The following is a 25581-nucleotide window of genomic DNA, read 5'->3' as shown; positions in this document are numbered from 1 at the left end:
CTCTAGTCATAACTCTAACAGCATTATCATTTTTCTTATTATTTAATTCATTGAGAAAAATCATTCTGAGCCTTAAGTACTTGTTCTACTTGAGTGGTAACCATAGAAGCATGTTTACTAATAAGTTTAAGTTCACCTTTAACTCTAGACATATAATCACTCAAGTGTTCAAGCATATTAGCATTACGTTTCAATTGTCTACCAACATAAGCATTGAGCTTTCTTGTTTAACAATAAAATTATCAAACTCATCTAAGCATTGGCTAGCAAACTTATAACGAGAAATATCACCTTCATCAAATCTATAGAGAGAATTTACCTTTACTACCTGTGTCGGGTTATCAAGACCATGTATTTCTTCAATAGGTGGTAAATTCTTAACATCTTCAGCTTTAATACCTTTTTCTTTCATAGATTTCTTTGTCTCTTGCATATCTTCAGGACTGAGAAATAGAATACCCCTTTTCTTCGGAGTTGGCTTAGGAGTTGGTTCTGGAAGTGTCCAATCATTTTCATTACTAAACATATTATTCAATAGCAATTCAACTTGATCAACAGTTCTTTCCCTAAAAACACAACCAGCACAACTATCCAGATAGTCTCTGGAAGTATCGGTTAGTCCATTATAAAAGATATCAAGTATTTCATTTTTCTGGAGAGGATGATTAGGCAAAGCATTAAGTAATTGGATAAGCCTCCCCCAAGCTTGTGGGAGACTCTCTTCTTCAATTTGCACAAAATTATATATTTCCCTTAAAGCAGCTTGTTTCTTATGAGCGGGGAAATATTTAGCAGAGAAGTAATAAATCATATCCTGTGGACTACGCACACAACCAGGATCAAGAGAGTTAAACCATGTTTTAGCATCACCCTTTAATGAGAATGGAAACAACTTAAGGATAAGGTAGTAGCGAGTTTTCTCATCATGAGTAAACAGGGTGGCTATATCATTTAATTTAGTAAGATGTGCCACAACAGTTTCAGATTCATAGCCATAGAAAGGATCAGATTCAACCAAAGTAATTAACTCAGGATCGACAGGGAAATCATAATCCTTATCAGTAACAAAGATAGGTGAAGTAGCAAAAGCAGGGTCATGTTTAATTCTAGCATTCAAGGACTTTTCTTTAAGCTTAGCTAATAATTTCTTAAGATCAGATCTATCATTGCAAGCTAAGAAGTCTCTAGCAGTTTCTTCATCCATAACATAACCCTCAGGCACAACAGGCAATTCATATCTAGGGGATAATCTTCATCATCACTTTCATCAATATTATCAGTTTCAATAATTTCATTCTCTCTAACCCTAGCAAGTTGTTCATCAAGAAATTCACCTAGTGGCACAGTATTATCAAGCATAGAAGTAGTTTCATCATGAGTATCATGCAAAGCAGAAGTGGCATCATCAATAACATACGACATATCAGAATGAATAGCAGGTCTAGGTGTCGCAAGTTTACTCAAAACAGAAGGTGAATCAAGTGCAGAGCTAGATGGCAGTTCCTTACCTCCCCTCGTAGTTGAGGGAAAAATCTTGGTTCTTTGATCTTTCAAGTTCTTCATAGTGACCAGTAGATATAAATCCCAAGTGACTCAAAGAATAGAGCTATGCTCCCCGGCAACAGCGCCAGAAAATAGTCTTGATAACCCACAAGTATAGGGGATCGCAACAGTTTTCGAGGGTAGAGTATTCAACCCAAATTTATTGATTCGACACAAGGGGAGCCAGAGAATATTCTCAAGTATTAGCAGTTGAGTTTTCAATTCAACCACACCTGGAAACTTAATATCTGCAGCAAGGTATTTAGTAGCAAAGTAATATGATAGTAGTGGTAACAGTGGCAAAAGTAACGGTAGAAGTTTTGGTTTTATAGTGATTGTAACAGTAGCAACGAAAAAGTAAATAAGCGAAGAACAATATATGAAAAGCTCGTAGGCAATGGATCAATGATGGATAATTATGTCGAATGCGGTTCCTCATGCAATGATTATAACATAGGGTGACACAGAACTAGCACCGGTTCATCAATGTAATGTAGGCATGTATTCCGAATATAGTCGTACGTGCTTATGGAAAAAGAACTTGCATGACATCCTTTGTCCTACCCTCCCATGGCAGCGGGGTCCTATTGGAAACTAAAGGATATTAAGGCCTCCTTTTAATAGAGTACCGGACCAAAGCATTAACACATAGTGAATACATGAACTCCTCAAACTACAGTCATCACCGGTAAGTATCCCGATTATTGTCACTTTGGGGTTAACGGATCATAACACATAATAGGTGACTATAGACTTGCAAGATAGGATCAAGAACTCTCATATATTCATGAAAACATAATAGGTTCAGATCTGAAATCATGGCACTCGGGCCCTAGTGACAAGCATTAAGCATAGCAAAGTCATAGCAACATCAATCTCAGAACATAGTGGATACTAGGGATCAAACCCTAACAAAACTAACTCGATTACATGATAAATCTCATCCAACCCATCACCGTCCAGCAATCCTACGATGGAATTACTCACGCACGGCGATGAGCATCATGAAATTGGTGATGGAGGAAGGTTGATGATGACGATGGCGACGGATTCCCCTCTCTAGAGCCCCGAACAGACTCCAGATCAGCCCTCCCGAGAGAGATTAGGGCTTGGTGGCGGCTCCGTATCGTAAAACGTGATGATTCCTTTTCTCAGTTTTTTTTCTCCCCGAACACGAATATATAGAGTTGGAGTTGAGGTCGGAGGAGCACCAGGGGGGCCACGAGGCAGGGGGCGCGCCCAGGGGTAGGCGCGCCCCCACCCTCGTGGACAGGGTGTGGGCCCCTGGCCTTGATTCTTTTGCTAGTATTTTTTATATATTCCAAAAATAATCTTCGTTGATTTTCAGGTCATTCCAAGAACTTTTATTTCTGCACAAAAATAACACCATGGCAATTCTGCTGAAAATAGCGTCAGTCCAGGTTAGTTCCATTCAAATCATGCAAGTTAGAGTCCAAAACAAGGGCAGAAGTGTTTGGAAAAGTAGATACGTTGGAGATGTATCAACGAGCGCTTCAAAACATGGAATATGTTGAGGGGCATAGCTAGCTCGAGCTCTTTACCTTGGGCGGCCCTGGGGGACTTCAATGAGGTTTTAAGAGCAGATGAACATGACGGAGTTGGCAATAGAAGTCAGGCCCAGATGGATGCGTTCTGTGATGCACTCGATACATGTGGTTTAGCGGATATCGTATATCAGGGGAACCCTTGGACATTTGAAAAAAGGGTCACAGGAGGCACGTTCACACGGTTACGGCTGGACCGGGGTGTTGCTTCACCGAACTGGTCCTTGGCGTTTCCATCAGCAATGCTCGAACACAAGAACACAGCCAGCTCGGACCATGCTGTAATTCTCTTAACTCTGGCCGATGAGAGTGCTTTCAACGTGCGGCCACGGTCTTTCAAGTATGAGCTTATGTGGGAACGACACCCTGATTTTTTGACGTGATTAATGAAAGTTAGAACAAGTCTGCTGCTCTTACCATGGGAGAGCTGAAGGCAAAACTGAAGAACCTCTCGACATGTTTATCAGTCTGGGACCGAACGGAGTTTGGGTCAGTGCTAGTGGAGATAAAAAAACTAAAGGCCGACCTGGATGTCCTGTGTGCCCAGCCAGGCAGGTCGGGTCTGACTCATCTTGAGACAAAAGTGATGGATCGACTGGTCGAACTTTACCATCGCAAAGAGATCTTGTGGCGCCAACGGGCTAGGGTTGACTGGTTATCTCATGGGGACAAAACACTTATTTCTTCCACTTAAGAGCTAGTAGTAGAAGAAGAAGGAAGAATAAGATTAAGGGTCTCTTGCGGCCTGATGGTAGCCTCATGGAGGAAACAGGAGAGATGGAGGATATGGTAAATTCTTTTTATAGAAATATGTACACCTCCGAGGGAGTTCGTGATATGGAGAGAGTAATTGGAACCGTGCCAAGGAAAGTAACAGATGATATGAATGCTCAACTGAATGTGCCCTACTCACAGCAAGAGGTGAAGGATGCCCTGTTTCAAATGTTCCCTATGAAATCACCCGGTCCCGATGGCTTTCCCGCTCATTTCTTCCAATGACACTAGGGGGTGTGTGGTGAAGAAGTCACAAAGATGGTGCTGAGCATAGTTGAAGGGAATGAGTCTTCTGAATGCATCAATGAGAGTATTCTAGTTTTGATCCCTAAGGTAAAGGATCTGAACCAGTTAACTCAATTCCGCCCAATTAGTCTTTGCAATGTTCTATATAAAATTGCATCAAAGGTGATCTCGAACCATCTGAAAGTGGTATTTCCTAAAATTATATCTCCAGAGCAGTCTGCATTTGTTCCGGGTAGGTTGATCACTGACAACATAATTGCAGCGTATGAATGTCTACACTTTATGAAGAGAAACAAGGCAAAGAAGAATCAACACTGTGCTCTGAAGCTGGATATGATGAAAGCCTATGATAGGGTAGAGTGGGCATATCTTCGAGCTATTATGGTTAAACTTGGCTTCACACAGAGATGGGTGGATATTGCCATGAGCATGGTCACGTTAGTAAAATTCTCGGTAATGTTTAATGGTAAGAAGTTGGAACAGTTTATTCCTTCACGTGCAATCAGACAGGGGGACCCAATCTTCCCATACTTGTTCTTGTTAGCAGCAGAGGGCCTTTCGTGCCTGTTAAAATCTCGAGACGGGTCATCAAACCTTAATGGAGTATAAGTGGCACCCTCGGTGCCGCGTGTAAACCATCTTCTTTTTGCAGATGACAGCCTGATGTTTTTCAAGGCGAATAGTGTGGGAGCAGACAAGGTTAACCAGGTCTTGGATATCTATTGTCAAGCAACAGGCCAACGTATAAACTATGGTAAATCATCAATATTCTTCAGCAAGGGTGTTCCGGAAAGTGTTAGAGATGAGATCAAGCAAACTCTCCAAGTCCCTGGTGAAACTCTAAATGAGAAATATTTGGGCATGCCTTCTGATGTGGGTTCTTCAAAGAACAGAGCCTTCAAGTTTTTGAAAGACAGATTATGGAGTAAAATACAAGGGTGGATTGAGAAGACACTCTCTGCAGCAGGCAAGGAAGTATTGGTTAAATCGGTGGCGCAAGCTATCCCTATTTTCTCCATGTCTTGCTTTAAACTTCCGAGGGGACTATGTGAACACCGTAATATGCTAATAATGAAGTTTTGGTGGGGCAGCAAAGATGGACATCGGAAACCAAGTTGGGTATCTTGGGAGGCGATGACACAACCGAAGGCAATGGGGGGACTAGGCTTCAAGGATTTTGAGCTTTTTAACCTTGCCATGCTAGCAAAACAAGGCTGGAGGATTTTGCAACAGCCAAACTCTTTGAGTGCCCGAATCCTTAAGTGTGTGTACTTCCCAAATTCATCGATACTGCAAGCAGAGTTGGGTTCCCGTCCAAGTCAAATATGGAGAGCTATCAAAGAAGGAGTTGATATTTTGAAACTGGGATGATAAAACGCATCGGTAATGGGAATACCACGGATGTATGGATGGACAACTGGATTCCTAGAGACAAAATGATGAGATCTTATGGCAGCAAGATTGCTAATCTGCCCCAGTTAGCTTCAGACTATTTCAGCTTGAACACCGCTTCACGGGACAAGCAAAAAGTGGAGCAGACCTTCATGCCCATGGATGTTGAAGCCATCCTAGCGATTCCTATTAGCACCCGTAACTTTGATGATTATTGGGCTTGGCACTTCGAAAGAAGCAGCAAGTTCTCAGTTCGCTCGGCGTACAGGATGATGGTGGCGACACGGAATCGAAGGGGAGCATGGCTCGAAGAAGCGGCGGGACCCTTGACTTTGCGCAATGAGGAGAAGTCATGGAAGCGGCTATGGAATGTGCAAGTACTAGCTAAAATCAGAATGTTCTTATGGCAACTAGCAAGACAATCCCTCCCTACAGAGGATATATGAGCTCATCGCAATATGTCGACCACTAGCTCATGTGCTTTCTGTGGCTCGCGGGACTCTTGGAGACACTCCCTCCTTGAGTGCTTAGTGGCAAGATGTGTATTGGCATTGGAAGATGGTGAGGTGGACTGCATGATCGCAACGTCGGAACCAAACGCGAAACAGTGCTTTTCACCCTCATGGCGACTTTGGATCATAGCATCTTTGTCCGCGTGGCTGTCACTCTTTGGCTAGACGGCACAGCGAAAATATATACATGAGGGAATCACACAAAGTCCGCAGGCCACTTCTCTCTTTGTGAGCAGGTTTATCAGAGAGCTGGAGCTGATCAATACAAAGCCTCAGCGCATTTAGCAGGGTGCCCCTCGGGTAAATGTGGCAGCACATGCAAGGCTAAAAGCACCACCGGTGGGATACGTTAAGATCCATGTAGATGAAGCAGTCTTGCGCAATCGGCGAGGCTTGGTGGCGGCTGTATGCCGAGACCAGGCGGGCAACTACCTGGGAAGTTCTGCACTTGTCTTACCAGGGATAGCCGACCCGCCCACTTTGGAAGCAATTGCTTGTCGAGAAGGCCTTGCTTTGGCGGAGGATCTTCTCCTGGGGAACCTAATCATCGTGTCTGATTGCAAGCGGGTTGTTGATGACATCAAGCTAGGCAACCAGTGCTCCTATGGTTCAGTGATAACATAAATTAAACTTCGCTCTTTGGATTTTACTTGTAGTTTTGTTTTTGAAAGCCGTTCTTCAAACGGTGAAGCTCATAGTTTAGCTAAGCATGCACTCTCTCTTGGTGCGGGGCGCCACACTTGGCTGATTAACCCTTATAATCCGATTTGTATCCCACTTCATGTGGATTATGATCAATAAAGCTTAGCTTTGTCCTAAAAAAAGTAAGTTATTCTTTCCCCAGTTTTGTCCATCGTTCTTTTTTATTTATTTTTATTTTTTTCAAAAATATTGTGAATACATATTTTTTAAAATATAAAATTAATGCAACGTAAAACATTTATCTTAATAAAAAAACAACATATTAGCTTAATGCAATGTAAAAATAGCTTGATTCAAAAAATTGTTGATAGCACACACAAAAATGTTGTGAAATTTAAAAAAGTTCATGAATTTTAATGTAATATGTTGAACTTTGTATGAATTAGGTTCAGTTTACATGTAATTCACTCGGGTTGCATGAAATTTGTCCTTTTAGTTCAATTTTCATTTGAAATGTGGGTGGACGTTTCGGCCATGTGGTTGGGTGGCTGGCTCCCGTATTCTCGTTCGAGGGACGGACAACGAGTCCGATTTGCGGGACGGCGGTGGAGATGCCCTTACAACCCTTGTTTTTTTTTTAGGTTATAGGTGACTTGGAGTAGATGTTGCCACCTGCTGGCAGTCCAACAATGATTTGCCAGAGAAGATCGGACAATCTATCCAACATGGATGATGACAGTGAGGCCAGGTTGCTACGTAGGTTCGTCTGTCCCGAGCAAACCGTCAGATGGAATCATTCAAGCAGAACACGCCACCGGGAGAGAAGACGAGGGAGCCACCGGCCAAACCCAGCAACGGTTAGTAGTACAGCCTGGACCAACATTTCCAATCTTGACACCTTGTACTACTCAACCTCCCACCCCCAACGCCTCACACACACACCTGCACTTCGTTGCGTTGCGTTGGCTTCCTTCCAATCCTGGGACCTCGAGGAGGGTCACGCGTCGCGAACCCTCCCTGGGTAACTGGAAAGAAACGCGAGACAACCTCCTCCCGTGAGCTGTCCCAGCGTCCACGTTCCGTGCTTCCGAAGAACAGCTCACGGGATTTGGCTTGCAAGACAACTCACAAGCTGCATCCTGCCTAGCACATATTCCATCCACTTTCAACAAGATAAGACGACCCCCCATAATGATATGTAAGTTGGCAGGGATGGTAAAAGAGACGCATCAAAGGCACGCGAGCAAGTCGTAAAAAGAATCGTTGGGTTACTCTTACTCAACCCTGAGTGGGTATGAACAGTACATCACTCAATTAGCTCTTTGAATTACATAGCAAACGGCGGTGGGCAGATCGGTCAACAACATATGAAAGAATCAACGGCTGCAGCTACCAGAAGCTATACTTGGGTCAAACATCCCTTCCTCGCACACAAGTCAAGTCAGCATATAAATTCAACCAGACTTTACAAATTGCATCGATGAAAAAGTCAAAAAAAGAAGGGGGGGGGGGGGGGGGTAAAAAAGAATTCCCTCACGACGGCCCGCTGTATCCTGAACTGTAGCCACTGTGGCCACCTTTCTTCATTGTCCCTGTCTCGATTTCTTGAGTTTGTTGGCCCTCACTGCTTGATGCAGATGGTATCTGACCATACTCGCTTGTCGGCGCACTGTATTGGCTGCTCGTGTAGTCATTCGTCGTAAAGGCCATCTTCTTGAACTTCTTCATGTCCTCGTTGTACTGCCCAGAATCATAGTCAGAACTGCTGTATGATCCGAAAAAGCGGCTATGACCAGGCCGAACACCTTCGTTAAGATCCTCCAAAGAGACGTCACCTTCCAAGGCCCGAACAACCTGGCAATCATATCAGGTATGAGCAACCGCATAATTCTCACTTGTAGCCACAATACTAAGGGCTGAAAGCATTATTGTGCTATAAGCAGATTACAGCTCTATTAACATCTAAAATGCCCAAAGTAGATGTCGAATTGATTTTCATAAACGATAAGCATCTATGGGCAGTTTGTAGAGCTTTAAGGCATACTGAAATACAAGTTACCTGACTCATTCGAGGGCGACGACGTGCTGAATGGCGTACACATGCAGCAGCACATGCTATCATTCTGGCAATCTCATTAGGATTGAAATCCTTTCCCAGACGAGCATCCACTAACTCATCATAGTTACCATCCTCAAGTGCTCGCATCAGTAAAGGTCTTGCCTATAGATGGTCAAATATGTTACTCCATCGACAACATAAATTCAATAAAAGAAACGATTCTAACAGAAGGCTTACAGATAATGAAGTATATAAATTGACTACAAAGAAATGACACACAGACAATAGCTTTGTCAAAAAAATGTTCAATAATCATATAGTTTCTTAGAACTTATTAACATACAATGATCAAAACAAGCAAAGCAATTTGCTTCTACAAGACCATGATAAGTCTTCTGTAGATGATCATTGTCTGTGTGTCATTTCTTTGTAGTCAATTTATATAGTCTTCCATTTAAAAAAACAAATCATGAAAATGATCATGTACCCAAAATGTCCCTTGCCTGACGTACATAAGAAACTACCAAACTTTCCTGACTTATCTAGTCGAAGTATCATGGGTAACACCAAACTTAAGTAGGCTATTAAAATACTTACCCAATCAACCAAGCTGTCATCCATATATGTTTGGGTTGAATCAACAGGCCGGCGCCCAGTTATCAGCTCAAGAAGCATCACTCCAAAGGAAAAGACATCTGATTTCTCAGTTAGCTTTCCAGAAGACGCATACTCTGGTGCTAGATACCTAATACCATAAAAAAGGTCTCAGGAAACTGTAACTGCAACTACAGCATAGCAAATTGAATGATGATTCAGTTTCTATCTAAAATACTGAAACAATATAAATGACACAAAAACTAGGGGTTTTCCCGTAAAGAAATTTAAACATATCAACCTAATCTTAACAGAGTGAATGGTGTCCATGTGCTCTGGAAAATTGTAACAATGGAGTTGTACACATATGCAGCATGTCTACTTTGACATATAACAACAGATTTAAATGGCTCGGTAACAATTTAACTTCTACACATACCCAAAAGTGCCCATTACTCTTGTTGACACATGTGTGTTGTTATCAGAGGTGAACTTTGCCAGACCAAAATCCGCAACCTGTAGAGAGGATTACAATTAGCTCTGATTATGCACAAACAAAACGAGTAAGACACTGAAATTGGATAAACTCAAAGTTGTTGTCTACACAGCTACATCAATAAACACCTTAAGATGGCATTTCAAATTTCAACAACAAATACACAAAGATAATTGCACCACATGTTTACTCCCGAAGCATGTAAATTATTTATGTCAGAACTCTAATGAAGATGGTAATGTTAAATTAAATAAATGGTTAAACAAATGTTGTTAACAGACACGATAGAAAGGAAGCAGAAATGGAGAAGCATAACCTACCTTAGCTTCGAATTTAAAATCAAGAAGAATGTTTGATGACTTTATATCACGATGTATGATCTTCGGGTGGCCTGTCAATTATGAAAACAAACATTATTTTAAGGACCTGTTTTTGGTTACACTCCTATCTTCTATGCACAAAAAAAAGGTACGCATGGTGGTAAACTCACAATCTTCGTGAATGTATGCCAAACCCTTAGCAGCACCAAGGGCAATCCTTAGTCTTATGGGCCACTCCAACGTTGGACGGCCTTTTCCTGTGGAAGGTGAAAGCAGTCTTAACAATCAGCAACAAAACTTAGGGCGTATAACACATCATATAGTGACTAACTTGTAGCATACAAGCCTCAAATTAAAAGTAAAAATAAAATAAAAAATGAAGGAGATACAAAACTTCATCCGTGAACTTCACTATGATAGGGCATATTACTGTCTGTTGCCATTTCAACCAAGTAAAACACAAAGTAACTAGCGAAATGGACAAAGGGCTTTTGATTCTACTTGGTTCTTTCCCACAAATGCAGAGTTTCTAATGACAATTTTACAAGTTAGTAGTTACTATGGTAAAAGGGAACAAGCTAGAAAATTAAATCATACAGTTTCAGTTGTTATCTAGTTTTAACATTAAAGTCGAGACTTTTCTTTGTGAAATGTGAATAGAGGTGTTTCTAAAGTTGTTGTTTTATGGGATGTGGGATAGATGTATTTATACACCCAGCTATTATCTAAAGTCTCATGGATAAACCATGCGTACAGAAGATAGATCAATGAGGCAATAAGGCATACCATGTAAGTGGAATTCCAATGTGTTATTGGTAACAAACTCATATACAAGCAACCTCTTCCCCCCAGAGATGCAGTAACCAACCAGAGACACAAGATGCTTGTGATGAACACGGCTGATAATCTCAACCTCCGCCTGGAACTCACGCTCTCCCTGGCCACTCCCAAGTTTCAATTGCTTCACAGCAATCTCTTTGCCATTAGGCAGCACTCCTTTGTGAACATATCCAAAACCACCTTGTCCGAGGAGATTAGCATCAGAGAACCCATCGGTTGCCCTCACCAGCTCATCATAAGTGAATGTGCTCTTAGAGTTCGTGAAGCCAAGGGCGGTCCCAGGGGATGGTGGAGGCAGGATCTCACCACCTGAGTAATTAGAACCTGACCCACCGCTGTTGTTTATCATAGGGGGTGGAGGCGGCGGTGGTGCCTGTGGAGGACGATTGGCATATGCTGGAGGAGGTGATGGGTGCATCTTAACCACATGATCAGGTGGAGGAGGAGGAGCATTATTCTGCCAATTCTGGTATGTTGCTCCATAATGATCCTCTGCAGTAAGACAGAACATTGTTAGGATTAGAGAAAGTGTTTCCGTTTTGCAAGTTGGAAGAATTAAGCTCAGCATAAGATACCGAGATGCAACATATGCAATTGCTTTTCTGTTCCAAACAAAAGAAATGATGAACAGAAAAAATTATGACACCTAACACAGACAACAGGCATGATGCCATCATGCAATCATTTACGTAACACTGCCGATAGCCTAGCACATACAGATAATTTGAATGTAACAAAAACACGGATTTTCCTAGATGAGCCGTGACAGTTGAGAGGTACTACTAGTAAAATTCAGGTGCGGCACTAGCTAAATTGAAATTTTCCCAAGTGCTTACACGTCAACGACACGGCACATGCAGCTAAACACACCTAACCCGTGCCTAAGCATAACAAGTGCGAATTGCAGCCAAATTTGCCAAGAATAGGAGGATTCCAACCGACAGCACCGTGACTGACTGCTTGCACACGATACCCGCACACCAGATCTAGATCTAGACAGCGACAGCTAGTATTCGGAGGTGCAAACCTTTGTACTGCGGAGGAGGAGGCGGCGGGTAACCATAGTGCGGGGGTGGAGGCTGGCGGCGGCGCTTCTTCCGGAGGCAGCAGAGGCACACGAAGGTAGCGAGCAGCAGCAGCACGAAGCCACCCACGGCTACGCCGACGACCACCGACGTGGACACCCCGGAGCCACCGCCACCGCCACCGCCACCGGAGGAATGAGGCGGCGATTTGGGCGACGGGTTGTTGTGGCCTGGCGTGGAAGGCGATCTTCCCCCGCCAGCGGGCGAGGGCGGGGACCTCCCTTCTGGCGAGGGCGGAGAGGGCGTGTCCGAGGGCGGGGAAGGGGTGGCAGGGGGTGACGGAGATGGTGCCGATGGGGTGGCCGGTGTGGAGGACGGCGCGGGAGGGGAGGCCGCGGGCGCTGCCGGCGGCGGGACGGAGACCGGGGGCGGGTTGGCGGGGGCCGGCGGCGAGGGGGAGGGGATCGCCGGGGGAGGTGCCGACGGGGTGGCCGGGGGAGGCGCGGTGGCGTTAGCCGGCGGCGCCGGGGGCGTAGTCGGCGCCGGCGCGGCGGTCGGCGACGACATCTGCCGCGCGGAAGGCGCCCGGCTCCGGGGGCGGAGCTGGAGCTAGGGTTACTCCCGCTTTGCTTAGCGCCTAAGAATGGTGAGAGACGACGCTCCCTTTGCGCCTTTGAGGTGGTGAGATCGGAGAAGAAAAGGGTAGTCAGTAGTAGTAGTAGTAGTGCGCAGTGGAGCGGGGGAGTTAAAAGGAGGAGGAGGGAATTGGAACCTGGAAGGGGAGGGAAGAGATGGCTCGCTCGGAAAGGCCGCGGTGACAGCGGGGCGTGGTCGGCCCCGCCTTAGGTGCGTGCCGGTGGGGCCACCGGATGCGCGGCGGGAATTGTGTTGCTTAACTGACATGTGGAGCGGGCCGGTGCGGGTCAGGTTGTCAGTGGCCCTGGCGATGCCTGCCGGTGGTTGCGTTGGGGTTTTGCCTACTCTATCTGTATGTATGCCGCGTCGCTTTTGAGTTTGACCTCGCCGGTTACACGTCTTTTCCCGTAAGCCCTGCGAGACTGGTTTCACGTTACCGCGGCTTATACTACATGCGGACCCCGCACATCAGAGTAATATCTGCAAGCCAAATACGCTGACGCCAATAGAATGGAGATACTGTTTTTTTTTCCTTTCGTTGACTGCAACGCGGTGCCGTCGGGTTGTGAATTATGAGGAGTCGCAGTTGGAGAAAACGATAAGAAGGATCGCCGGGCCGAGGTACATCAAAACGCTTCCAAATGTTTGGGCCACAGGGTTTGAAGTTTTTTCCCTTTCAACGTCATGCATCAAATGTCGTCCATGGTCTTATCGTTGTTCAAATTTTCACAAATCGAAAGAAGAGGATTTGCGGTCGTCAGGACCTCCACCGCATAGGCATCCGACAATTGGGACACACATAGTACACCCACTCCCCGTTCCTCTTCAACCGACACTCTGTTCTCGATTATGTTAGGTATCATTCCACTTAAATTTATTTCTTGTTTTATCATCTACCTACTCGTGGAAGAGTAGAGATTAACCTTGGGATGCTGATACGTCTCAAAATTATCTACAAACTTTTATTGTTTCATGTTATTATAATATCATTTTTAAAATACTTTTTATAGTAATTTATATTATTTTTGTGGACTAAACTAGTGTCCAGAGTCAGTTGTCGTTTTCTGCATGTTTTTGGTTTTACAGAAAATACATATTTACGGAGCTTAAAATAACTAGGAATTTTTTTGAAATTTTTTCGGGCAAAGAAGAATCTGATATTTTAGCAACTTGAGCAGATGAGCTTTGAGGATGTTTCTGAAATTAGATTCAGGTATTGTGAGGCATCTCTTGTTTTCTAACTTATATAAATCAGCCAGGACCTCATTGCAGTTACTGATCGCAATGGATAGTTTTGAGATGTGTTTACTCCAAACTTTTAGTGCGTGTCTGAGAGCCTTAAACTTGTGGGCTAGTGTGGCAGCTGCGTTTTTGTTAAAGACAGGCTTATCCCAAACCTCTTGAACAACATCCATGAACCCAGGGTGCAAAATCCAGTAAGATTCAAAGCGAAAAAGTTTGCTGCGAGGGATTTTAGTTTCAATAGTTACCACGCAAGGGATATGGTCAGAGACAGGTTTGCCAAGTGGTTTAACCAGGGTTTTGGGGTACGTGTTGGTCCAGTGCATGGAAGTAAGAAACCAATCAATTTGTTCGAGCAGGGGGTCAAGTTGCATATTGCTCCACGTGTACATTCTGCCTTGAACCGGAATTTCAATTAGTTGCTTCTTGCGGATGATATCGTTGAATGTAATCATATCATTTAAGTTTCCACCCGGCTTGTTACGGTTATCAGGGGCCCGCATATAGTTGAAATTTCCTAGAAGAAGCCAGTCCTGTCCATTAGGGATTTGGACATCGTACAACCAAGTGGTAAATGCCTCACAATCATCCCCCGCACAAGGACCGTAAATATTGACAAGAGACCAAGATTGTGCAGATTGTGTGCTGATAAAACTGACAGTTAGCGCGAAAACATCAACAAATATGACGTTACTCGTGAATAAGGCGCTTTTCCATACAGTAAGAAGGCCTCCAGAGGCACCACGCGAGGGGACAAAAGCGTAACGATCAAATTGTTTAGGAAAGTAGGTTTTAATAAACGCAAAAGAGACATCAGACATTTTGGTCTCCTGCAAACAAACGACCGCACAACCGCTAGAGATAATCACATTATTAAGGGCTAACTGTTTCTTATCGGAGTTTAAACCCCTGACGTTCCAAGAGAGCACATTCCAATAGTGCAGAAGAGGCATAAAGACCAAAGGGATTACTCTGAAGTAGACGGGGCCAACTCCCCTTGCATATCATCATGTGCTGGTGCAGCCGAGGGTGCAGTCAGTAAAGCTTTGGAAGAGAGCTCACTCACCGGGATTGCACAGCGGTTGACACCAATTGCTTGCAGAGTGGAGACAGATGTAGGCAGAGGGATGTCACCAGCAGAGCTAGAAGAGCCAATAGAGGGCACAAAATGGGGCTGTACCTTGGAAGTGCTGGTGCGTATATCCTTAACAGCTTGAGACTTGAAGCCATCATATTTGTTGGAGCGTTGACTGAGCCGGACTGCCGTGGTGGATATCGAAGCCGCTGCCCTAGGACGTCTGGCCCGAGAATGGGGGACAGGTGGTGCAGGAAGCAAGTCAGTATAGGATTGCTGAAGCTCATCAGTAGCAAGCACCATATTGTCATTAGTGATTTCCTCAATGACCACTGACGAAACAGCTGGAGATTGAAGATGTTGCCCTGGAATATCAGTACTTGGCACCGCACTGTCAGTAGAGAGTTCCTCAATAACCACAAACGAAGCAGCTGGAGGGGCTGAAGTGACAGACTGAACCTGAGAGAAGTTGATACCCTCTGAGTCAACTGAAACTCTGACAGAAATAGTAGCAGAAGCAGTCCTCATGCCATAGCCCTCCCGCCAAGTACCAATAGAAGCAATAACTGGTCTTAAGGCCTGAAAAATGAAGGAGTTGAGACGCTGCCGAGGTATTGGCTCATTCATAAGGATAGACAACAGCTCCTCCCCTTGAGCAGACAGACCAAAACAGATACCATGAGCATGTAAATCCATAGCGACAGTCAGAGATTCAGAAGGAGCCGCCCTGCTAGCCACTTCCACATTTGGATCAGACAGCGTAACCAGAGCCACATTCAGATCAGGCAGAACCTCGTCCTCATCCTGGGAGGATCTAGAATTGTCAAACACAGTAATGGAATCATTCAACGCCTGGAAAGCATTATCAGTGATGTTATTTTCAGGAACTATGCCGTTCTGGACTGTCAGACCCTGGGATGCAAGCCATGCTTGATAGTTGACAAGGTGGGGCGGCATTGGATGGAGTTGCACAGGCTGTGGAGGAGGCCAGTCACCCCAACCACCTTGATCTTGGGCCTCCTGGACAACATCTTGACCTGCACCCTGACCTGCATTGTTGGCTGCAGGTGGTGCACCATTCTGAACAAGCCAGTTGTGTACCTATTGCTGGTACAACTCCTCAGCAGTAAGATCAGGCCCAAACAGAGGATGGGGGTTGCCATCAGGTGGCGGCGGTTCCTCCCCAGGCGGCAGCACTTCTGGTAAGAGATCATTCCAGTCATTACTGCGCAAAATGGTCACCTGAACTGTCCAACAGTCGTGAGCGCCCCCTAGTTGCCAAACCACAAAGCTTTTGGGGATTAAATTTAGACGGATCACCCTAGCTTTGAGCAGCACAAAACGACGGGCCTGCCTTGGGTTATACCAGGATACCAATGAACCATACCCCCCGAGCCTTGTTGATGTAATAGTCAGTTTGATAATCATAGGGAAAACCAAAAAACATCAACCAAACTTCGGGCCCAAACGAGGTGGTGCGCCTATTGAGTGCGACAAAGGTAATCAGCAGATCCTCTTCCTCTAACTCGATAGGTGTAGCAACCGCCGTGTCTCTCAAGAAGGAGTCAACAAAACCAAAGATTCCAATCCTGAACGGGTGATCACTGACCTCTGTGGTGAACAAATGGGACTCATGCAGCAATGCAGTGATCTGGCCGCGGATGGCAGTACGACGATGAAGAGGAACGTAGTGGCTGGTCTCCGCAATCGCCAGGAAGTCGTGGTTGAGCGGGGCAATAGGTCTGACCACCATGCCACTACGAACCAGGCGGTCCGCCGGGCCGGGCTCGACGGTGAACCCCGGCGGGAGGAAAGGGGCTGGATTCAGAGGGTAGTTGGCCATTGTCAAGCGGCGCGAGAGAGGGAGTGATTGCAGGGGTGATGGGACAGGGCAGAGCGGGGGCTTGTGTGTTTTCGAGGTGGAAGACGGAGCGTGAGGGGGTGAGCGGGCCGGCTAGATTTTTACAACCCACCTCCACTTGTTCTGAAATTTCAACCCACGACAAGATTGTTCCACGTGTCCATAGAATCCACAAACAACACAACTAATGGACGGTTTAGATCTGTGCACAGGCTGCAGAGCAGGAATGGATTGTCCCAAAGATCCGGCCGAATTGATCGCAGTGTTGCCAATTAAAGGAACTTTCCCATTATTTTGTGATATGGTGACACGCTTGGGGCAGTCAATGGCTCGATGACCAGGACCGGAGCAAATGAGCCTGCCTTCGCAGTGAATTCGGCTGTGCCCCCATTGCGGGCGTTTAGAGCATAAAGCAGCCCATTTAGCTGCCAGATCCTCAATTTCCATCTGTGTATATTGGGCCTAGGCAAGGTCCGCTTTGCGTTGGGCTTTAAGCTTAGGAGGCCAAACCACATGAGGAGGCACATATCTGAAGGCCGAAGTAAAAAACAGAGAGGCACCGGGGCATATGGCACGGTAAGAGGACATTTAAACGTACCTAATAAAAGGTAATTAATGTCTTGATTCTCCTCAGACTTCGCTTGGGACAAGTAATGATTCATTAAGGCAATATGATTAGAGCCCTGAGCAGAAACCACGCCCAATTTGTCGCATGGGGGAATTGAGGCAATTTGAGTTTGAATTTGCATATGTGGACCCGAGGAAGAAGAAGCTTCATGAGCGTTCTTATTTGAAAATTTCCATTTTTTCAAAGGAATAAGTCCAAATTTACTAAGCTCCTTAGCAAAAGAATGATCAAGATGCTCCTTGTGAGATAAAAATTGCAGAGAAGATTTGACAATAATAGAACGTCTATCTGCAATATCTTGTAGCTCTTGATCCACGTGCCAACGATTGTCAATTGCAAGGGCTTTAGCAAAACGACCATTGAACAAGTGGAAGTGACAAACAAAATCAGGCCAAATACGATCCTTGAGCCCATATATGAAGTGACCCACTTTGTTATTGGCAACCGAAAAACGAAATGAACGATGAGTGATCGGTAGCACATTGAAACCAGAAGAGATCCCTCCAATGCAACATTGTAACGCAACACCCACAGATTCCACCGAAAGAGGGAACGAAGCCGAGGAAAACGAGACCACCAAAAAGAACTCCTTGATGTCTCAGGAAGGGGAGAAATGAACTGTAGAGCCAAATTGTCTTCTCACCTGGTCTGCCAGGGCCAAGACCGGCGCAAAGTCCCAATGTAGCAAGCTTTCCATGGTTTCTAGGGTTAGAGATCGCCATTGTAGGTGGGGGGCAGTGTGGGAGGAGAGGAGAGGTGGGGTGGTGGAGAGCCATCATTTCTTTATTCTTTAGTTGTGAAGTAAATATTGGCGATATTTCCCAAAACCCTCATTACGTGGTCGGCCCCTCCCTAGATGTGTCCCGGTGGGGCCATCGGTTGTGCGATGGGAATTGTGTTGTTTAACTGGCATGTGGGGCAGGCCGGCGTAGGTCACATTGTCAGTGACCCTAGCTATACCTACGGGTAGTTGCATTTAGGTTTTGCCTTCCCTATTTGTATGTCGCGTCACTTTTGAGTTTGACCTCACCGGTTAGGCGTCTTTTCCCATAAGCCCTACGAGACTGATTTCACGTTACCGTGGTGTAACAGGAGACAGGGGACACAATGTTTTACCCAGGTTTGAGCCCTCTCTATGGAGGTAATATCCTATGTCCTGCTTGATTGATCTTCATGAATACGAGTATTACAAGAGTTGATCTACCAGGAGATCGTAATGGCTAAACCCTAGAGGCCTAGCTTGTATGGTTATGATATTGTGTCCCTTCCTCCGGACTAAGTCCTCCGGTTTATATAGACACCGGGAGGATCTAGGGTTACACAAGGTCGGTTACAAAGAAAGGAATCTACATATTTGGTCGCCAAGCTTGCCTTCCACGCCAAGGAGAGTCCCATCCGGACACGGGTGCAGTCTTCGGTCTTCGTATCTTCACAGCCCATCAGTCCGACCCATGGCTAATAGGCCGGACGCTCGAGGACCCCTTAGTCCAGGACTCCCTCAGTGCCCCCCTCCATAGTTTACTCCTCCGGTCATAGTGTCGTAATGCTTAGGCGAAGCCCTACACGGATCAGATCACCATCATCGTCATCACGCTGTCGTGCTGACAGAACTCTCTCTCAACCCTCTGCTGGATCAAGAGTTCGAGGGACGTCATCGAGCTGAACTTCTGCAGAACTCTGAGGTGTTGTATGTTTGGTACTAAGATCGGTTGGATCGTGAAGACGTTTGACTACATCAACCGCGTTAACCTAACGCTTTCACTTTCGGTCTACGAGGGTACGTGAACACACTCTCCCCCTCTCGTTGCTATGCATCTCCTAGATAGATCTTGCGTGAGCGTTGGAATTTTTTAAAATTGCATGCTACTTTACCCAACAGTGGCATCCGAGCCAAGTCTATGCGTAGATGATATGCACGAGTAGAACACAATGAGTTGTGGGCGATAATAGTCATATTGCTTACCACCAACATCTTATTTTGATTCGGCGGTATTGTTGGATGAAGCGGCCCAGACCAACATTACATGACCACGTTCATGAGACCGATTCTACCGATGTGCTTTTGCACACAGGTGGCTGGTGGGTGTCTGTTTCTCCAACTTTAGTTGAATCGAATTTGACCATGGATGGTCCTTGTTGAAGGTTAAAACAACACACTTGACAAAAAATCGTTGTGGTTTTGATGCGTAGGTAAGAACGATTCTTGCTAGAAGCCCGTAGCAGCCACGTAAAACTTGCAACAACAAAGTAGAGGACGTCTAACTTGTTTTTGCAGGGCATGTTGTGATGTGATATGGTCAAGACGTGATGAGATATAAATTGTTGTATGAGATAATCATGTTTTGAAAAAGTTATCAGCAACTGGCAGGAGCCTTATGGTTGTCGCTTTATTGTATGAAATGCAATCGCCATGTAATTGCTTTACTTTATCACTAAGCGGTAGCGATAGTCATAGAAGCAATAGTTGGCGAGACGACAACGAAGCTACGATGGAGATCAAGGTATCAAGCCGGTGACGATGGAGATCATGACGGTGCTTTGGATATGGAGATCAAAGGCACAAGATGATGATGGCCATATCATGTCACATATTTTGATTGCATGGGATGTTTATCTTTTATGCATCTTAATTTTCTTAGTATGGTGGTAGCATTATAAGATGATCCCTCACTAAATTTCAAGGTATAAGTGTTCTCCCTGAGTATGCACCGTTGCTACAGTTCGTCGTGCCGAGACACCACGTGATGATCGGGTGTGATAAGCTCTACGTTCACATACAACGGGTACAAGCCAGTTTTGCACGTGCAGAATACTTGGGTTAAACTTTACGAGCCTAGCATATGCACATATGGCCTTGGAACACTGAGACCGAAAGGTCGAACGTGAATCATACAGTAGATATGATCAACATAGTGATGTTCACCATTGAAAACTACTCCATCTCACGTGATGATCGGACATGGTTTAGTTGATATGGATCACGCGATCATTTAGATGACTATAGGGATGTCTATCTAAGTGGGAGTTCTTAAGTAATATGATTAATTGAACTTCAATTTATCATGAACTTAGTCCTGATAGTTTTTGCATATCTATGTTGTTGTAGATCAATGGCCCATCCTACCGTTCCCTTGAATTTTAATGCGTTCCTAGAGAAAGTTAAGTTGAAAGATGATGGTAGCAACTACACGGAATGGGTCCGTAACTTGTGTATTATCCTCATTGTTGCACATAAGAATTACGTCCCGGAAGCACCGCTAGGTGCAAGACCCGCTGCAGGAGCAACTCCGGACATTATGAATGTTTGGCAGACTAAAGCTGGTGACTACTCGATAGTTCAGTGTGCCATGCTTTACGGCTTAGAATCGGGACTTCAAAGACGTTTTGAATGTCATGGAACATATGAGATGTTCTAGGAGTTGAAGTTAATATTTCAAGCAAATGCCCGAGTTGAGAGATATGAAGCCTCCAACGAGTTATATAGCTGCAAAATGGAGGAGAACAATTCTGTCAGTGAACACATACTCAGAATGTCTGGGTACCACAACCACTTGACTCAGCCGGGAGTTAATCTTCCTGATGATAGTGTCATTGACAGAGTTCTTCAATCACTGCCACCAAGCTATAAAGGTTTCGTGATGAACTATAATATGCAAGGGATGGAAAAGACAATTCCCGAGCTCTTCGCGGTGCTAAAGGCTGCGGAGGTAGAAATCAAGAAGGAGCATCAAGTGTTGATGGTTAACAAGACCACTACTTTCAAGAAAAGGGCAAAGGGAAGAAGGGGAACTTTAAGAAGAATAGCAAACCAGTTGCTGCTCAATGGAAGAAGCCCAAGTCTGGACCTAAGCCTGAAACTGAGTGCTTCTACTGCAAAGGGGCTGGTCACTAGAAGCGGAACTACCCCAAGTATTTGGCGAATAAGAAGGATGGCAAAGTGAAAGGTATATTTGATATACATGTTATTTATGTGTACCTTACTAATGCTCGTAGTAGCGCTTGGGTATTTGATACTGGTTTTGTTGCTCATATTTGCAACTCGAAACAGGGGCTACAAATTAAACGAAGATTGGCTCAGGACGAGGTGACGATGCGCGTTAGAAATGGTTCCAAGGTCGATGTGATCGCCATCGGCACGCTACCTCTACATCTACCTTCTGGGTTAGTTTCAGACCTGAATAATTGTTATTTGGTGCCAGCGTTAAGCATGAACATTATATCTAATCTTGGTTGATGAGAGACGGTTATTCATTTAAATCAGAGAATAATAGTTGTTCTATTTATATGAGTAATATCTGTTTTGGTCATGCATCCTTAATGAGTGGTCTATTTTTGTTGAATCTCGATCATAGTGATAGACATATTCATAATATTGAAGCCAAAAGATGCAAAGTTAATAATGATAGTGCAACTTATTTGTGGAACTGCCGTTTAGGTCATATTGGTGTAAAGCGCATGAAGAAACTCCATGTTGATGGGCTTTTGGAATCACTTGATTATGAATCACTTGATACTTGCGAACCATGCCTCATGGGCAAGATGACTAAGACTCCATTCGAGCCACTGACTTATTGGAAATAATACATACTGATGTATGCAGCCCGATGAGTGTTGAGGCTCGCGGCGGGTATCGTTATTTTCTAACCTTCACAGATGCTTTAACCAGATATGGGTATATATACTTAATGAAACATAAGTCTGAAACATTTGAAAAGTTCAAAGAATTTCAGAGTGAAGTGGAAAATAATCGTAACAAGAAAATAAAGTTTCTACGATCTGATCATGGAGGTGAATATTTGTGTTATGAGTTTGATCTTCATTTGAAACAATGTGGAATAGTTTCGCAACTCACGCCACCTGGAACACCACAACGTAATGGTGTGTCCGAACGTCGTAACCATACTTCATTAGATATGGTACGATCTATGATGTCTCTTACCGATTTACCACTATTGTTTTGGGGTTATGCTTTAATGACGGCTGCATTCACGTTAAATAGGGCACCATCTAAATCCGTTGAGATGACACCATATGAACTGTGGTTTGGCAAGAAACCTAAGCTGTCATTTCTTAAAGTTTGGGGCTGTGATGCTAATTGTGAAAAAGCTTCAACCTGATAAGCTTGAACCCAAATCGGAGAAATGCGTCTTCATAGGATACCCAAAGGAAACTGTTGGATACACCTGCTATCATAGATCCAAAGGCAAGATATTCATTTATAAGAATGGATCCTTTCTAGAGAAGGAGTTTCTCTCGAAAGAAGTGAGTGGGAGGAAAGTAGAACTTTATGAGGTAATTGTACCTTCTCCTTAATTGGAAAGTAGTTCATCACAGAAATTAGTTCCAGTGATTCCTACACCAGTTAGTGAGGAAGCTAATGATGATGATCATGAAACTTCAGATCAAGTTACTACCAAACCTCGTAGGTCAACCAGAGTACGGTCGGCACCAGAGTGGTACGGTAATCCTGTTCTGGAGATCATGTTACTAGACCATGATGAACCTACGAACTATGAGGAAGCGATGATGAACCCAGATTCCGCAAAATGGCTTGAGGCCATGAAATCTGAGATGGGATCCATGTATCCGAACAAAAAGTGGACTTTGGTTGACTTGCCCGATGATCGGCAAGCCATAGAGAATAAATGGATCTTCAAGAAGAAGACTGACGCTGACTGTAATGTTATTGTCTACAAAGCTTGACTTGTTGCGAAAGGTTTTTCGACAAGTTCAAGGAGTTGACTATGATGAGACCTTCTCACTCGTAGTGATGCTTAAGTCTGTCTGAATCATGTTAGCAATTGCCGCATTTCATGATTATGAAATTTGCAAATGGATGTCAAAACTGCATTCCTTAATGGATTTCTTAAAGAAGAGTTGTATATGATGCAACCAGAAGGTTTTGTCGATCCTAAAGGTGCTAAAAAAGTGTGCAAGCTCCAGCGGTCCATTTATGGACTGGTGCAAGCCTCTCGGAGTTGGAATATACGCTTTGATAGTGTGATCAAAGCATATGGTTTTATACAGACTTTTGGAGAAGCGTGTATTTACAAGAAAGTGAGTGGGAGCTCTGTAGCATTTCTAATATTATATGAGGATGACATATTGTTGATTGAAAATAATACGGAATTTCTGGATAGCATAAGAGGATACTTTAATAAGAATTTTTCAATGAAAGACCTCGATGAAGCTGCTTATATATTGGGCATCAAGATCTATAGAGATAGATCAAGATGCTTAATTGGACTTTCACAAAGCACATACCTTGATAAAGTTTTGAAGAAGTTCAAATGGATCAGTCAAAGAAAGGGTTCTTGCATGTGTTACAAGGTGTGAAGTTCAGTCACACACTCAATGCCTGACCACTGCAGAAGATAGAGAGAAAATGAAAGTCATTCCCTATGCCTCAGCGATAGGTTATATCATGTATGCAATGTTGTGTACCAGACCTGAAGTGTGCCTTGCCATCGTTCTTACCTACGCATCAAAACCACAACGATTTTTTGTCAAGTGTGTTGTTTTAACCTTCAACAAGGACCAGCCATAGTCAAATTCGATTCAACTAAAGTTGGAGAAACAGACACCCACCAGCCACCTGTGTGCAAAAGCACATCGGTAGAATCGGTCTCATGAATGTGGTCATGTAATGTTGGTCTGGGCCGCTTCATCCAACAATACCGCCGAATCAAAATAAGATGTTGGTGGCAAGCAATATGACTATTATCGCCCACAACTCATTGTGTTCTACTCGTGCATATCATCTACGCATAGACTTGGCTCGGATGCCACTGTTGGGTAAAGTAGCATGCAATTTTAAAAAATTCCAACGTTCACGCAAGATCTATCTAGGAGATGCATAGCAACGAGAGGGGGAGAGTGTGTTCACGTACCCTCGTAGACCGAAAGTGAAAGCGTTAGGTTAACGCGGTTGATGTAGTCAAACGTCTTCACGATCCAACCGATCTTAGTACCAAACATACAACACCTCAGAGTTCTGCAGAAGTTCAGCTCGATGACGTCCCTCGAACTCTTGATCCAGCAGAGGGTCGAGAGAGAGTTCTGTCAGCACGACAGCGTGATGACGATGATGGTGATCTGATCCATGTAGGGCTTCGCCTAAGCATTACGACACTATGATCGGAGGAGTAAACTATGGAGGGGGGCACTCAGGGAGTCCTGGACTAAGGGGTCCTCGAGCGTCCGGCCTATTAGCCATGGGTCGGACTGATGGGCTGTGAAGATACGAAGACCGAAGACTGCACCCGTGTCCGGATGGGACTCTCCTTGGCGTGGAAGGCAAGCTTGGCGACCAAATATGTAGATTCCTTTCTTTGTAACCGACCTTGTGTAACCCTAGATCCTCCCGGTGTCTATATAAACCGGAGGACTTAGTCCGGAGGAAGGGACACAATATCATAACCATACAAGCTAGGCCTCTAGGGTTTAGCCATTACGATCTCCTGGTAGATCAACTCTTGTAATACTCGTATTCATGAAGATCAATCAAGCAGGACATAGGATATTACCTCCATAGAGAGGGCTCGAACCTAGGTAAAACATTGTGTCCCCGGTGTTGGAGCCGCACATAGACTTGATCTCATATGATACCGATTCCACCGGAACTCCGAACTCGTCTCCGGCCGTAAGTTCCGAACCATGTGAGCCCATGGACGCCGAACTTGATTGCTTATCGATCTTCGAATTCAGCGCCGCAGGAATCTTCCTGCACTCGCCTTTGGGCAACGTGCTAAACGCATTAAAAAACCTATCCTTGACGAAGGACTCACAGCCCAACTATATCCGGTCCGAACTAGGGGCTGACGGTGGAGAATTTTGCTTCCCACCCGCCACCCACTTCCTAGCCACGGTCGAGGATTTGACCGACACACTTGATTACGACTCCAAGGACATCAACGGTATGGACGACGATGCCGGAGAATAAGAGGCCCAGACCCCGCCGGTCACCGGACGCTGGACAACCACTTCCTCGTATGATGTATACATGGTGGATGCACCAAAGGAGAACAGCGGCGATGACAAGGAAGATCCAGCTAAGGATAAACCTTCCGAAATACGATCCAAGCACCGGCGTCCGCGGCGCCGCTCTAAGTCACGCTGCAGTAAAGACAGCA

The 25581-nt window shown here is 44.7% G+C and overlaps 1 protein-coding gene across 1 annotated transcript; it reads right to left on the bottom strand.

Annotated features, from left to right (window-relative positions):
• Nucleotides 1–7921: 7921 nt before the first annotated feature.
• LOC125553311 (proline-rich receptor-like protein kinase PERK1) lies at nucleotides 7922–12748 on the bottom strand. The gene is made up of 8 exons (XM_048717124.1): nucleotides 12010–12748; nucleotides 10929–11474; nucleotides 10313–10399; nucleotides 10143–10213; nucleotides 9766–9842; nucleotides 9330–9477; nucleotides 8733–8894; nucleotides 7922–8527 (listed from the first exon to the last, which is right to left on the bottom strand). Exons 1-8 carry the CDS (start codon nucleotides 12572–12574, stop codon nucleotides 8207–8209), a joined length of 1977 nt encoding a protein of 658 aa, XP_048573081.1. The 5' UTR covers nucleotides 12575–12748; the 3' UTR covers nucleotides 7922–8206.
• Nucleotides 12749–25581: the final 12833 nt, after the last annotated feature.

Source organism: Triticum urartu, chromosome 1 (genome assembly GCF_003073215.2).
Source record: "Triticum urartu cultivar G1812 chromosome 1, Tu2.1, whole genome shotgun sequence".
NCBI classification, from domain to species: domain Eukaryota; kingdom Viridiplantae; phylum Streptophyta; class Magnoliopsida; order Poales; family Poaceae; genus Triticum; species Triticum urartu.
This window is presented reverse-complemented; position numbering and strand designations above follow the sequence as displayed.